This window comes from Notolepis coatsorum (genome assembly GCF_963971535.1).
Source record: "Notolepis coatsorum genome assembly, chromosome: 11".
NCBI classification, from domain to species: Eukaryota; Metazoa; Chordata; class Actinopteri; order Aulopiformes; family Paralepididae; genus Notolepis; species Notolepis coatsorum.
In genome coordinates, this window is record NC_140175.1 from 131,481,686 (window position 1) to 131,498,854 (window position 17,169).

Sequence of the window (17,169 nt, forward strand, 5' to 3'; positions counted from 1 at the left end):
AAACCACCCTCACCAGATCCGGACCCATCACACTCACCATCAACGACTCCACCATCACCCCCTACCCCCTAGTCTGAAACCTTGGTGTCATCCTTGACCCCACCCTCTCATTTGACCCCCACGTCCGCTCCATCGTAAAAATATCCTACTTTCACCTCCGCAACATTGCAAAAATCCGTCACTGCCTCTCCCCCCCCGCTGCTGAATCCCTCATGCACGCCTTCATCTCCTCCCGCCTGGACTATTGCAACTCCCTCCTCACTGGTATCACCTCCCGCTCCCTCCATAAACTGCAAATGGTCCAAAATTCAGCCGCCCGCCTCCTCACTAACACCCGGTCCCGTGAACACATCACTCCTGTCCTCCACTCCCTCCACTGGCTCCCGATCAAACACTGCATAAACTTTAAAACACTACTCCTCACCTTCAAAGCCCTCCACAGCCTGGCCCCCCCCCTACCTGACTGATCTCCTTCTTCCCTACCGCCCCACCCGTTCCCTCCGGTCCTCCTCCACTGCCTCCCTCACTGTCCCGACATCCAAGCTTAAAAACTTCGGAGATCGGGCCTTCTCTCGTACTGCACCCCGACTCTGGAACTCCCTCCCCCAGTCCATCAGAGACTCCCCTACACTCTCCACCTTCAAAGCTCGCCTCAAAACCCACCTGTTCTCCCTTGCCTTCACCCCCCCCCCCACCCATAAACCCCCCCCCCTCCAACCTGATTGATGTCTGTCTCCAGTCTTTTTGTGCTATCATGCTGTCTTCCCTGTTCCCCCCATGGTCTCATGTTCCTTTTGCTTTTGTTTCTTTGTTGTTTCTTTGTTTTTGTTTCTTTGCTTTTGTTTTTACTTTTGCTCCCGACTATTGTCAGCGACTTCGGGTTATTGAGAAGCACTATATAAATTAAATTAATTATTATTATTGCTGTTTCGGACATCGACCTTCCACGTCATAAGGCTTTGGCCAAGCAACGTCTATCCAACTGGATGATATTGTATATATCTGTAATACCTAATGCCTGAATTTCCCCAAGGGGATCAATAAAGGAATATCTTATCTTATCTTATCTTACAACATCTGTTCTAAACACCCTCTAAGCATTTCAGACTAGAGGTAGCATCGTTTTCACCTAAAAGGTTCCTGATAAACCCAACCCTCACCTTAAAGTAAAAGTAGTTTTTGTTGTTAAAATAATAGCTCTACATTCCAACAGCCACCACTGATATACCACTGAGTGTTTTGGTCAGCAACCTGGGTCTCCCAGTCCCTCCTCTCTGCAGTAAACAGAAAATAAATGTGCTGGTATCTCATTCTCACTTTATCCAATCAGGAGATAGAACTCCATACTGCAAAAATGGTCTGACAAAAATAAGAAATACAAACTAGTTTTAAGCAAATAATGTGCTTGAAGTAAAATAATCTGCCAGCAAATTTGGCTTGGCAAGATTTCTTCAAAGGAGTAAAAATACCTAGGGTTCTCTCTCCTGATTGGATAAAGTGGGAAGAGGGAACAGGAAATGTCTTTTGTGTTTACTGCAGAGCGGAGGGACTAGGAGACCCATGTTACTGTCCAAACACTCTATATCAGTGGCTGTCGGAATGTAGAGCTATTAGAGACTTATTTGAACAAATAAATACCTTTTGAACTTTGTCCCTCACCTCCCAACTTCAGTGGAGAGACCAAACATCCCATCCTAACCTACAATTATTTATTTTGTATTTTTGTGAGTTTTCAAAGACATGGCAAGTCTGTTCCATTAGTCCATTAGCCGGGCTACCTGGTATGTACTAGTCAGGCTACCTGGTATGTACTAGTCAGGCTACCTGGTATGTACTAGCTAGGCTACCTGGTATGTACTAGTCAGGCTACCTGGTATGTACTAGTCAGGCTACCTGGTATGTACTAGTCAGGCTACCTGGTATGTACTAGCCAGGCTACCTGGTATGTACTAGTCAGGCTACCTGGTATGTACTAGTCAGGCTACCTGGTATGTACTAGTCAGGCTACCTGGTATGTACTAGCCAGGCTACCTGGTATGTACTAGTCAGGCTACCTGGTATGTACTAGTCAGGCTACCTGGTATGTACTAGTCAGGCTACCTGGTATGTACTAGTCAGGCTACCTGGTATGTACTAGCTAGGCTACCTGGTATGTGTTACGACCCAAGGGCCGGTCCTGCTGACCGGCAGGAGAATAACATTGGACAGTGCTCTCCTCCTGACATTGCTCCCTCTGGTGACCTAAGCCCGATGGTGCGGTCGGCCATTTTGTGTTGGTTGCACATTGTTGATTTGATTTGTAATATTATGTTATGCTGGGCCATCCCTGTCTGTGTTTGATGTTACACCCCTGTTGAGTTGTTGTGTGTCATTGCCTTAGTGTCTAGTTGTGTTTAGTGTGTCATGGCCTTAGTGTCTAGTTGTGTTTAGTGTGTCAGTGCTTTTGTGTCTAGGTTGTGTTTGTGATTCTGTGTTTTGGCCTGGCCCTGCCAGGTGTTGATCGTTATTAATTAGTGTTAGTATTTAGGTGTCTGTTTGTTCCTCACTTCCTTTGGCGACATTTCCTCCAGTATCCTGTGTGTTCCCCGTGTCGTGCCTGCCTTCCCCGTTGATGTCTAGTGAGTCCTGTATACTTCTGTCGTTTTCTTGTTTTCCGTCATTGTGTTATTAGTAGTGTTGTTTTGTATTTACGTTTGGATAAGAAGTAAACACCCTTCTTCAAGCATCGCTCCTCGTTTCTGCCTACGTTCATTCTCCCTTGTCTGCTAACTGTGCTCTCATCTTCAATTAGTACCCAAGCGTTACAGAATGTCGCCACCAATCAAACGCACAGCAGGCAAGGTGGTAGATACTTTTGTTATCCTTCAAAACTTGATGGACGGTAATCTGGAGCAGTACACGCCTGCCAAGTGGGTGTTCTGGCTCCAGACGATCGACAGGGTTGCAGGAGAGAGCCCGACACAGGCGCCTGCGATGCGGGTTATGGCCGACCACGTCTCCGCCCTCATGGAAGGGTTTATGCCGATCCCTAGTACCCTACCCACCAGTCTGGTCCCGCTTGCTAGCTTTTCCCCCGCAGCTAGCCAGCCGACTAGCATTCAACTCACGGTCAGCCTAGAGCCTGTAGCTAACCGTGCGTCCCCAGCTAACGCAGCTCCGCCCGTTAGCATCTCTCCGGTAGCTAACCGTGCATCCCCAGCTAATGCAGCTCCGCCCGTTAGCATCTCTCTGGTAGCTAACCGTGCATCCCCAGCTAGCGTAGCTCCGCCCGTTAGCGTCACTCCTACAGCTTGCGTGGCTAGTGCAGCAGATGAGGCCTCCACAGCTAACCCAGGCCATACTGTTAGCTTAGCCTCTGTAGCTAGCCAGACCCTCCCAGCTGACACAGACGCTACAGCTTGCATGGCTGGTGCAGCAGATGAGGCCTCCACAGCTGACCCGGCCGTCGCTGCCAGCCTGGTTCCGCTCGGTGTAGCCCAGGCTGTCATCACTCCCCCTCCGGCTTCCACGACCAGCCCAGCCTCTACGCCACGCATCGCCGCCGAGACCGGACTGGTCTCCACGCCCAGCCCAGCCTCTACAACTGGTCCGGCTGCAACGCCGGGCTCCGGCTCCTCGACTGGTCCTGGCTTCCCGTCTGGTCCACCCCCACGCCGTGACCGGCGTCCTGGTCCTCGCCGTGGTCTTCGGCGTGGTCTTCGGCGTGGTCTACGCTGGGTCCTGCTCCGGGGGTCGCCGCCGCCGCCCCTCCGTTCCGTCTCCCCTGAACCGGTTCCTAGTCCGGCGGCTGGAGGGGCTCTCGTCCGGGATCCTGCTCCGGGGTCCAGCTCCCCTTCCCGGGCTTCGGCACCTGTTCCTACCCCCCCTCGTCGGGCCTCTGTTCCCAGGTCCAGCCCCCCTCCCCGGGTCTCGGTGCCCGTCCCCTCCCCCCCTCTCCGGGCCGCTGCTCCCTTCCCCTCCCCCCCTCTCCGGGCCGCTGCTCCCTTCCCCTCCACCCCTCTCCGGGCATCTGCGCCCGTTTTCAGCCCCCCTGGCTGCTATGCCCCTCCTGGGGTTTTCGCTCTGTCTCCCGGCTCCTGGTCTCCGGGTCCTCTCCTTGTGCCCCCTCCGGGGTTCCGGCTTCCTCCCTCGCCTGGGTGCGGACGTTGTTCTCGGGGGTCTGGAAGCCCCCCGTTGAGAGGGGGGTACTGTTACGACCCAAGGGCCGGTCCTGCTGACCGGCAGGAGAATAACATTGGACAGTGCTCTCCTCCTGACATTGCTCCCTCTGGTGACCTAAGCCCGATGGTGCGGTCGGCCATTTTGTGTTGGTTGCACATTGTTGATTTGATTTGTAATATTATGTTATGCTGGGCCATCCCTGTCTGTGTTTGATGTTACACCCCTGTTGAGTTGTTGTGTGTCATTGCCTTAGTGTCTAGTTGTGTTTAGTGTGTCATGGCCTTAGTGTCTAGTTGTGTTTAGTGTGTCAGTGCTTTTGTGTCTAGGTTGTGTTTGTGATTCTGTGTTTTGGCCTGGCCCTGCCAGGTGTTGATCGTTATTAATTAGTGTTAGTATTTAGGTGTCTGTTTGTTCCTCACTTCCTTTGGCGACATTTCCTCCAGTATCCTGTGTGTTCCCCGTGTCGTGCCTGCCTTCCCCGTTGATGTCTAGTGAGTCCTGTATACTTCTGTCGTTTTCTTGTTTTCCGTCATTGTGTTATTAGTAGTGTTGTTTTGTATTTACGTTTGGATAAGAAGTAAACACCCTTCTTCAAGCATCGCTCCTCGTTTCTGCCTACGTTCATTCTCCCTTGTCTGCTAACTGTGCTCTCATCTTCAATTAGTACCCAAGCGTTACAGGTATGTACTAGTCAGGCTACCTGGTATGTACTAGCCAGGCTACCTGGTATGTACTAGCCAGGCTACCTGGTATGTACTAGTCAGGCTACCTGGTATGTACTAGCTAGGCTACCTGGTATGTACTAGTCAGGCTACCTGGTATGTACTATCCAGGCTACCTGGTATGTACTAGCTAGGCTACCTGGTATGTACTAGTCAGGCTACCTGGTATGTACTAGTCAGGCTACCTGGTATGTACTAGCCAGGCTACCTGGTATGTACTAGTCAGGCTACCTGGTATGTACTAGCTAGGCTACCTGGTATGTACTAGCCAGGCTACCTGGTATGTACTAGTCAGGCTACCTGGTATGTACTAGTCAGGCTACCTGGTATGTACTAGTCAGGCTACCTGGTATGTACTAGTCTTTTGACTATTTTCATAAAATAACCTACTTCATAACTATATAACTCTGTATGATAGCATGTACAATAGTGCTGTATATACTGTATACATTTATATATTTACCGCATATACTGCTCACATCGCAGCGATAACCAGAACCTGCAGATTCCTCCTAAGCGACGTCAGAAGGATCCACCCCTTCCTGACAAAAGAAGCCACCCAACTCCTCGTCCAATCAACAGTCATCTCCCGCCTCGACTACTGCAACGCACTGCTCACTGGCCTCCCGGCCACTGCCACCAAGTCTCTTCAACTCATTCAAAACGCAGCGGCCCGCCTGATCTCAAACCTACCGAAGTCGGCCCATGTCACCCCACTTCTTAGGAACCTGCACTGGCTCCCCATTGCTGCACGTATCCGCTTCAAGGCCCTCGACCTGGCATACCGTGCGGCAAAGGGAACCGCTCCCGCCTACCTCCGGTCAATGGTCTCTAACTACACACCCTGAAGACCCCTACGCTCTGCATCTTCTGGCCGCCTCAGACCTACTCCTATCCAAGCTCCGGAAGGGTCATCAAAGAGAAGTCGCCTATTCTCAGTCCTTGCCCCACAATGGTGGAATGAACTACCCACCCCAGTTAGGACAGCGGAAACCCGTCCAATCTTTCGCCGTCGACTAAAGACGCACTTCTTCAACCATTATCTAAAATTAAAAAAAATGTAAAAATCTAACCCTAACTAACCTTACTGTCATCATGCACTTGTCCTAATAAACTAACCTACACTGTAGCACGCAACACTTTGATGAACATTGTTACTCAGCTGATAGAGTTGTATCCTTCCTGATGACTTGTCGTACAGAACCTGTAAGTCGCTTTGGATAAAAGCGTTCAGCAAAATGACTAAATGTAAATGTAGCCAGGCTACCTGGTACAGTATGTACTAGCCAGGCTAGTATTTGCTAGTATGGTCATGAAATTGGTATACAATTTTGCTCTTTCAGCTGCTAGGTGAGGAGGAGGAGCCTAATACCAAATACAGGCGGTTCGTTGCTGCGAATGAAGAGGCGGCCAGCATGTGTGTTCCAGTGGTGGAGAGGAATGGGGTCTCCCGGAGGTCCAAACACCCAGAAGTCATGGTGGCGCGTGAGGGCGTGGAGGAGGCACGGCGAGGCTACGGGCATGAGCAGACTGCAGAGAATCGCAAGGTACTGAAAAAGGCCAAACAGCTTTTGTTCGATACCTACGACAAGATAAGGGGGGAGGAGTTGATGGAGAAGGTGCAGAGAGTGGAGGCAGCGCATGGTGAACAGCAGTACGGGGAGGCATGGAGGGTCATCAATGAGATGAGTGGGAGGAAAAGGTTGAAGCAGACACAGGTAGAAGGCAACAGCCCAGAGGAGAGGGTGACCTCCTGGTTCACTCACTTCCGAAATCTACTGGGAACACACTTGACAGTGGATGAAGATGAGGAGACGATACCTGCCGTCCTCACGAATCTCACCATTGACGATGGTCCCTTCACAGCCAGGGAGTTTACCAAAGTGAAATCCACACTGAAGCAGGGAAAAAGTTCTGGGCCGGACGGCATTCCCCCAGAGGTCTATAAGAACTGTGACCTTGACAACATCATCCTGGAGTTCTGCAACCATGCCCTGATGAAAAACAACCAGCCTGATATGTGGTCTCTCTCTAACATCATCCCAGTGCCTAAGTCCGGAGATCTCTCGAAGCCAGACAACTACCGTGGCATAAGTCTGACATGTGTCATTGCAAAGATGTACAATCGCATGATACTAAACCGGATAAGGAATGCCATCGACCCCCACCTCAGGGAGAACCAAAATGGTTTCCGAGAGAAGAGGACCACTGTGGCTCAGATCTTGGCCTTGAGAAGAATCATCGAGGAGGTGAAGAAGAACAACTTGACAGCGGTACTGTGCTTTATCGACTTCAAAAAGGCTTTTGACTCGATACACAGAGCCGTGATGATGAGGATACTCAAGGCCTACGGAGTCCCTCCCAATCTACTCCGGGCCATAGGGACCATGCACACGGGTACAAGGGCCAAGGTGGTAACCCCAGACGGCAACAGTGAAGAATTTGACATCCTGGCTGGAGTGATGCAAGGGGACACCCTTGCCCCCTTCCTTTTCGTCATAGTCCTCGACTATGCGCTCAGGAAGGCCATCAATGGACGGCAGCAGGAACTTGGTCTCACAATAACCCCAAGGAGATCGAGACGACACCCCGCCATAGTCCTAACAGACCTTGACTACGCGGACTACATCAGCCTGCTCTCTGACCACGTGGAGCAGGCACAGGAACTCCTGTGCAGAGTGGAGACGGAGTGCGCCAAGGTTGGCCTCAGGCTAAATGCCAAGAAAACCGAGGTCATAATGTATGACATCCTCCCGGATCATCCACCTCTAAGGACAACAGGAGGCTCTGCTCTAAAGGAAGTCGTGATTTTAAATACCTGGGCTCGTGGGTCAACTCGTCCGAGCAAGACCTTAAAGTGAGGAATGTGCTTGCGTGGAGGGCTCTGAACGGCATGACCAGTGTGTGGAAATCCAACCTCCCCCGTCAAATCAAGCTCAACTTCTTTCATGCAACAGTTGAGTCTGTCCTTTTGTATGGCAGTGAATGCTGGACCTTGAAGCCCACCCTGCAGAAGTCCTTGGATGGGTGCTACACCAGAATGATGCGTGTGGTGCTCAACATCAACAGGGATGAGCATGTCACTAATGCAAACTTGTATGGGGGGGTGCTATGGGTGAGCGAGAAAGTGGCAGTCAGGAGAATGAGGCTGGCAGGTCACTGCCAGAGACATCATGAGATGCCAACCAGCAAACTTGTGCTGTGGGAACCAACACACGGGCATCGATCACGAGGACGTCCCACATTAACCTACGTGGATGTACTCAGGAGAGATGCGGGAACAGAATGCACCGGCGAGCTAGCCAGATGCATGGAGGATCGGGATGACTGGAAGCACCGATGGAGGGCCCGTCCGAGGACGACCTAGATAGATAGATAGTATTAAAAGGGTCTTTAAAAGGTCTTAAATGTAACTTGAACCTGCAGATACCCTGCATTAAGTTTTAGTATTCCAAGATGTAATTCAGAGAAAACAAATTAAATAAAACATACCCCTGAAAGGGTTAAATAAAGACTGGCGCAGGAGAGGTTCTGGGCAGCTAACCTCACCTAATACAGTTATGAGGTTTTACCATCTGGGTGACATACGCTGCCTTATCTGTGGGCTCCGTCCTCACTCTGCCCATGCCGGTTGGACCGTGATAGGACAACATTTAAAGGCCCTGTACTGTATATGAGTCCTTTGACCATTATAGATTAGGGCATAGATGGAAAATAGCATATTTGGAACTTTCTTACCTCATCATACCGTAAAGCAAAATATTGATAGCCGAAGAGCAAAACCTCTGCATAAATAAGTGGGGAGAAACCTCCTCCTGTCTGCACCTTGCGAGGCACTAATGCCAGGTCGGTATTGTTAACACATAATCTATTAATATGGTCCAAAAACAGTGTATTGTATTGGGTATCCTTAAAAAATAGCGTTCTGCAAGAAAACAACACGTTTCAACAGTTTTCTCAAAAAAGTAAAATGTTCACATAGGAGGTTTTGCACTTCAGCCATCGACATTTACGCACATTACCAAAAAAAATGCTTACAGCCCCAACATGTAGTAAATTAAGTTTAAAGTTCATATTTATGCTATTGCTAGTCCTTGTACGAAGACCTCGGCCAATCAACTAGATAATTGAAATTCTAATTTCTTCTTTTTTTTTGTGTGGTTACCATTTGTTTGGACGACCCAGCTTGAAGAAAAAAACGTATGCATCCATGGTCCAGTTGATGAGATTTTGGCGAGAATCGATTGGTGTGACACCAGATGATAAATAGGGTCTCGGTTGAAAAACTTTAATCAGCTTTAATGAGCTGACGACCACAAAGTGGGTCAGGTAGGAGCCGCTGCGTCATATGGTATATAGTCTGGTCAGTTTAGGCATAATGGCTGCAAAAAATTATTAACATTTGAGCCAATGTTTTTCTGTTCATTTAGGGCCTGATAAACAAAAAAATGCAAGGAGCCCAAAAAATTTGCTAGGCGAAGTCCCTGAAACGGCCACGCCCACTTTTTAGGCCTGGCATTTTGTATCTCGGCTCCTGAAGGTCACAGAGAGTTGATTTTGGGCTCAAAAGTTGCGGAAACACCACATTTATATATATTAGTGTTATGAACAAACATATGCCCTAAAACCTTTACTTTTTCAGATATTTGTGAAAAATCACTGCCATTCCGCCACGGCCTAAATACGAAACCGCTCTGGGTGTATCGCGTATCATGGGAGAAGAGTTTTCTCATTCATACTTTGCTTTTATGGGTGGGCTGCACCTTGAGAAGGTTTCTCTGGTCTGTGTTGGCCAGTTGATAAAAGGAACTGTCCTGGATACCAGCTTAACCTCAGCTAATCTGAACATCACTGGTCTGACAACTGCTGTATGTGATGTGAATTCCATAAAGAAGGCTAGATACTGTATTCAAATCCTGGCTGTGGTCCTGGCCAATAAGAGAGACGAGGCATTCCAGGCAAAACATCTAGAGGACAACAGTTTGATTTGGAGCAATTGGGTGGCCAATGAAAACAGCCCCATGTTTCACTACTGGACCAATGTCCTTGAAGCAATCAAGAAGGATCTTATCTTCATCAGATACTTTCGGGAGGCCAACTTCATCATGATCAGTGGACTTGAGCAGCTCATTCCTCTTTACTTTGCACTTGATCATACACACTATGCCAGATGGACATCAGTGTTTCTTCAGGATCTCATAGAGCTCAAATGGAGACACCCAGAGTTGTTCAAGGAATTTCTATCAGGCTCTTTCACAGTAAACACCAGAGGTAACCGATTTTCAAAGATTGCATGTGATCAAAAGCAGGAGCATAATATAAAGGTCATCAAGTCTGACACTGGATATGTCGATATCATCAATCGGGAAGATCAGGAATTCTTCAGGAAACTCGAACTTGCCCTACCCGAAATCCAGTGCTACCTAGCTGAGGTCGAAGGTCAAGATCTAGCACATGGACACAAAGAAATGCTGGACTCCTTCAAGGAAATGTTTTCAAGCCACACTCTCAAGGTGTATCAGGGGATCCTTACCAACCCCTTCAACCAAGCTCAGTTCATGAGGTTGAACTCATCCATTCCCTTCCCAGATGTGGTAACTAAAGATGCCAGCCTTGTTTTTACAGTTGGCAAAACACAGCATGACCAGTTTGTGCAGGAGCGATTTGTATATGCTCAGAAGGATGTTAGTGCGAAAATCTCCCGAAATGCCCTGAAACTCCCAAGTTCAGGTGCAAAAGTCCAGCTTGCTAGCCCTGCAATCAAGCTACCTAAAGGAACCTTTGCAAAGCTGAAGGAGGCCTGCAGATAAAGAGAAGAAGAGACAAGGAGGCTCTTTGGTGGTGAATTCACAGGTAAATCTAGTTGATATAATTTCAAAGTTATTCAATGTTTTAGACGCAGGCAACTTTCGTCTTACCAAATTCTCGATACAGTGACGTTCAATTATTCATTTTATAAGTGAATTGATTTGACAGTGCTAATTTAGTTTTGGTAAAACTATTCATTTCAATCACAGGTTTACCAGAAGCCCTGTCAAGAAAGGATGGAGACATTTATCACAGCCAAAAGTCTCAAATCCTGAAGGACATTGGAGTACAAGTTCAATCTACAGCCTCAGAGGGACTTGTGATAGATCTATCTGTGCAAGTACGAATCCTGGCGAAGTCTCTCACCAAAGGCATGACATTCCGGGACTTTGTCTTCAAGGTGTTGAACAGCGTTGCCAAGATTGGTCATGAGAAGGGAGCAAATCGTATTGACATTGTGGCTGACCTCTACCAGACTATGAACATTAAGACTGCGACTAGGACTAGGCAGGTAGTTCACAGATGGCCTTCAGCGAGAATGACACCGTGCCGGAATCTAAGCAATTCTTTGAAGGTTTTCTGTCTAATCAAGACAACAAGGCAGCCCTGAATTTAATGTTTGCCAGGATTGCTAAGGAACATGCATGGAACTGGAGCAAGGAGTTCAGCATCACCTACAGCAGGAATATCCTTGCAAACGTTGGCGAAAATGTTGAGATCCAGCTTTATGACCGCATAGAGATGCTTGAGGAGGCTAACAACCGCATCATTTGCCATGAGATGGACATGCTAAACAAGGGGATCAAGTCAGTTACGGTTAGAACAGTCGACTCCGATGTAGTTGTCATCCTACTAGGGTTCACTACAAAGTTCCGGTCAGTATGTTGTGATTTGCAACTTCGTCGACTTTGCTGTTCCGGACAAATGCCAGTTCAACTCAATCACAGAAGCACACAAGAAGCTTGGTGGAGATGTGGCTGATGCCATGCCTGTGTTCCATTATTTCAGTGATGTGATTCTGTGAGCGCCTTCTTTGGCCAATCAAAGAATGCTCAATTCAAAGCCTGGATGAACCACAGTAAGTTGACAGAGTTCACTGCTGCATTGAGAGGACTAAGTTGCTGCCCTAGTATTGAGACTGTTAGGAACAGCGTGGAAGTTATTGAACCCTGGGTAATGAGCTGGTACAACAAGGCTGGACTGTACGACTGTGCAAGTATAGATGGACTCAGATTCCAACTGTTCAAGCAGTCAGTTAAAGATGAGCTGTGAGACCTGCCCCCAAGACAGGATGCACTTCTACAGCATCTGTTGAGAGATACAGTCCAGGCAGGATGGCTGTGGGGGAACAGCCTTCTACAACTCCCTTGTCCCCCGGTTGTTGAATGGGGATGGACTACCGATGGGGAGAAACTCTTCGTCAAGTGGAGCACAGTTTCTGCAGGAGACACATTGTCTCAGGTAAGAGCGGTGTGTAGCTGCAGATCTAATAAATGCACCTCATGTTCTTGTGCTGGCAGGGGGATGAAATGTCTCATTTATTGCAAGTGCCTCAGCAAGTGTTTGAATCCTGTGTGATGGGATGTGTGATGTGTTCAAATAAAGTTGTTTTGGGGGGCGGCTGGGTGGTGCAGCGGACATTGCACTTGTCACCAACGCAAGAGACACCAGGTTCGACTCTGGTTGTCGGCGTTGCCTCCGGCTTGGACCAGCCGTCATACTAACTCAATTGGCAGAGTTAGCGGGTGGAAGTCGATGGGTGGTAATCTGGACATTGTGGACAGCGACTCCTACAGGTCGGTTGGGGACGCCTGCACAGCAGAGACAGGAAATGGCGGGGGTAGAGTGAGCCTCCCACACGTTACACCTCGCCAATGAGAGTCCGCGCTGGCAGGTGAAAAGATGTGACAGGCTGCCTCCTCGTGTATCGGAGGGGACACATGATGCAAGGCTTCTATCCTCCCTACAACCGGCCAGTGGGGGGCATATGCGAGCAACGTTCAAGACAGGGGAGGGAAGAATTGGCACAGTGGAATTGGGATGGAAAATAGAAAAAGCGGATAAAAAGTGGATAAAAAAATTTAGTTTCTTTGGACTTCAAGTGGTTTGCTTTGTTTCTTGGGTGGTTGTTGGGGTCCTCATCTTATAACAAAGCCTCAACCTAAACACTAGTATGCCCCATGAGTAGATTTAGAACTTTGGCCCAAACTAACTGCATGGCCTTCATGAGCAGATTTGGCTGAAGTGGCTTGGGCGCTGATCAATTCAGAGATAAAAAAAAGGTTTTTCATGAATATCTCAAAAAGTTAAGGTTTTAGGGCATATGTTTGTTCATAACACTAATATAACTGTGGTGTTTCCGCAGCTTTTGAGCCCGAAATCAACTCTCTGCAACCTCCAGGAGCCGAGATACATTTATACATACATCGCCTACCAAATTTTTTGGGCTCCTTGCTTTTTTTTTCTTTATTGGACCCTAAATGAATAGAAAAACATTGGCTCAAATGTTAATCATGATTTGCAGCCTTGACCCCATATTCGCCCCAAACTGACCAGACTAATAGCCTTGGTCAAGATAAGATCTGTGTGTGTGTCACCCCCCCCCCCCCCCCCCCGCTGGCCTGGGACCAGAGCTCGAACCAGAACCTTCTCTCCCGTGTGCCCCCCCCCTCAGCCTCCCTCATGTCTCAATAAAGGAAGGATAAGGGATGTGGACCGCCCACTCTCTTCTAAAACCATAAGGCTCTGGAACCGGATAAATGATGTATAACCCCTTACTATAAAACTATAAATAAACACACACACACACACACACACACACACACACACACACACACACACACACACACACACACACACACACACACACACACACACACACACACACACACACGCACACACACATTTTAATACTTTATTTGGTTCCACAAATTATATTACATAAACAGGGAATCAAATGTATCAGGGCCAAGCAGCACTGAACACTTAAGGGACACATAGCACCTCCTTCTCCACGTGGCTAAGCTGCCAATAATAGCTGAGACAGAGCAATATTTGGCAATTTGTTTGGCTTTTCTTTTAGACATTGCAGCAATTCTCAGACCGGTCATGGTGCATTTGTGTACATGGCCAAGACTTCCGACAACTATCAACACACACACACACACACACACACACACACACACACACACACACACACACACACACACACACACACACACACACACACACACACACACACACACACACACACACACACACACACACACACACACACACACACACACACACACACACACACACACACACACACACACACACACACACACACACACTTCCACACTTCCACTGGCCTGCTTAACATGCAAATCTGAAACACATTACCTTCTGTCGTCTCTGTACCACTCAAAGTCGCCCTCTGGCATGGCGTCCGCCTCACACTCCAGCACTCCCTTCTGTCCCACGCTCACGCCTACGTCCCTCCCCTCCGACACCGTGGGGGCATCTGCAGGCGGGGGGGGGGGGGGCAAACACAACACAAGGTGGCGGTCAGTCCTGGAGGCAGCGGGCGGGCGGGAGTAAAACAGAGAGAGAGAACCCAGCATGTACTGTACAGACACTACTACAGTACTTAACATGTAGAGTAAAACAGAGAGAGAGAACCCAGCCTGTACTGTACAGACACTACTACAGCACTTAACATGTAGAGTAAAACAGAGAGAGAGAACCCAGCATGTACTGTACAGACACTACTACAGCACTTAACATGTAGAGTAAAACAGAGAGAGAGAACCCAGCATGTACTGTACAGACACTACTACAGCACCTAACATGTAGAGTAAAACAGAGAGAGAGAACCCAGCATGTACTGTACAGACACTACTACAGCACTTAACATGTAGAGTAAAACAGAGAGAGAGAGAACCCAGCATGTACTGTACAGACACTACTACAGCACTTAACATGTAGAGGAGAACAGAGAGAGAGAACCCAGCATGTACTGTACAGACACTACTACAGCACTTAACATGTAGAGTAAAACAGAGAGAGAACCCAGCATGTACTGTACAGACACTACTACAGCACTTAACATGTAGAGTAAAACAGAGAGAGAGAACCCAGCCTGTACTGTACAGACACTACTACAGCACTTAACATGTAGAGTAAAACAGAGAGAGAGAACCCAGCATGTACTGTACAGACACTACTACAGCACTTAACATGTAGAGTAAAACAGAGAGAGAGAACCCAGCATGTACTGTACAGACACTACTACAGCACTTAACATGTAGAGTAAAACAGAGAGAGAGAACCCAGCATGTACTGTACAGACACTACTACAGCACTTAACATGTAGAGTAAAACAGAGAGAGAACCCAGCATGTACTGTACAGACACTACTACAGCACTTAACATGTAGAGTAAAACAGAGAGAGAGAACCCAGCATGTACTGTACAGACACTACTACAGCACTTAACATGTAGAGTAAAACAGAGAGAGAGAACCCAGCATGTACTGTACAGACACTACTACAGCACTTAACATGTAGAGTAAAACAGAGAGAGAACCCAGCATGTACTGTACAGACACTACTACAGCACTTAACATGTAGAGTAAAACAGAGAGAGAGAACCCAGCATGTACTGTACAGACACTACTACAGTACTTAACATGTAGAGTAAAACAGAGAGAGAACCCAGCATGTACTGTACAGACACTACTACAGCACTTAACATGTAGAGTAAAACAGAGAGAGAACCCAGCATGTACTGTACAGACACTACTACAGCACTTAACATGTAGAGTAAAACAGAGAGAGAGAACCCAGCATGTACTGTACAGACACTACTACAGTACTTAACATGTAGAGTAAAACAGAGAGAGAACCCAGCATGTACTGTACAGACACTACTACAGCACTTAACATGTAGAGTAAAACAGAGAGAGAACCCAGCATGTACTGTACAGACACTACCACAGCACTTAACATGTAGAGTAAAACAGAGAGAGAGAACCCAGCATGTACTGTACAGACACTACTACAGTACTTAACATGTAGAGTAAAACAGAGAGAGAGAACCCAGCATGTACTGTACAGACACTACTACAGTACTTAACATGTAGAGTAAAACAGAGAGAGAGAACCCAGCATGTACTGTACAGACACTACTACAGCACTTAACATGTAGAGTAAAACAGAGAGAGAGAACCCAGCATGTACTGTACAGACACTACTACAGCACTTAACATGTAGAGTAAAACAGAGAGAGAGAACCCAGCCTGTACTGTACAGACACTACTACAGCACTTAACATGTAGAGTAAAACAGAGAGAGAGAACCCAGCATGTACTGTACAGACACTACTACAGCACTTAACATGTAGAGTAAAACAGAGAGAGAGAACCCAGCATGTACTGTACAGAAACAACTACAGCACTTAACATGTAGAGTAAAACAGAGAGAGAACCCAGCATGTACTGTACAGACACTACTACAGCACTTAACATGTAGAGTAAAACAGAGAGAGAACCCAGCATGTACTGTACAGACACTACTACAGCACTTAACATGAGAGAACCCAAAAACATGCACACTTCCGGGTTGGACAAACAGAGGTAAACACAACATTAATTTTATACCTGATATATTTTTTTAATGAATCATTCACAATCAATATTTGTTTGAGGGACAAAGCGATACTTTTATTCCACACCTTTCTGAAAGCTCTGTGGATTTCCTTTGAATTATTATTTATTTTTGTATGTATTAATTAAAAAACTTAAAATAACCTTTCAGCCCTTCTGTTGTAGATTCATCTATTGTAGATTCAATTGAATGTTATTGTCATTGCACAGCACAAGTAGAACGCAACAAAATGAAGTAGGCGTCTAACCAGAGTGCAACATAACGGTAAAGTACATAGCAGTATGTATAATGAGGACGGAGTAGATATGCTAAGCAAATGTATATACAGTATTACTATATACAGTGGTACAAGTACAAATACACTATGGTAGTAAACCGTACTAGCCAGTGGTTTAACGAATACGAGTAGGTATACAGATAGAGGTCAAAGTATATACAGTGTACAGTATGGGTATGCATACAGAGCTAGATAGATAATGTTGCGGTCTATACTGTTCTTCTCACTCAAGTTGCTTTGGGGGCACAGCGCTGGTTATTATCTTCTGCTACGGCAGTTAAATGCAGTATTATTATCCTGTGAATCACATCCAGCTGAGGATCAGTCCCGCTATGTGATCCCCTGAACTCTGATGAACATCGAGCTCCTTGCCTATAGAAACATATCGTCATACATCACCAGCGCGACAGGGGAGGAAGTGTGTATAAAGGACGGGGTTAAAGAGTGAGAGTTAATAACAACAAGAGAAGGAGGAAGAGAAGAAGAAGGAGGAGGAGGAGAAGAAGAGTTGTTCCAACGGCCCATAATGTGGAATAACGTTCTAATTACATTT

General features: G+C 47.3%; 1 protein-coding gene across 1 annotated transcript in view; it reads right to left on the reverse strand.

Annotated features, from left to right (window-relative positions):
- Nucleotides 1-17,169, reverse strand: part of ntm (neurotrimin) — a gene marked incomplete at its 5' end in the record, with an annotated part of 633,919 nt that overhangs the window by 45,265 nt on the left and 571,485 nt on the right. Inside the window, one exon of the mRNA XM_084325079.1 lies at nucleotides 14,076-14,196. Coding sequence (XP_084181205.1) covers nucleotides 14,076-14,196 — 121 coding nt within the window. The remainder of the gene's footprint in view (nucleotides 1-14,075; nucleotides 14,197-17,169) is intronic.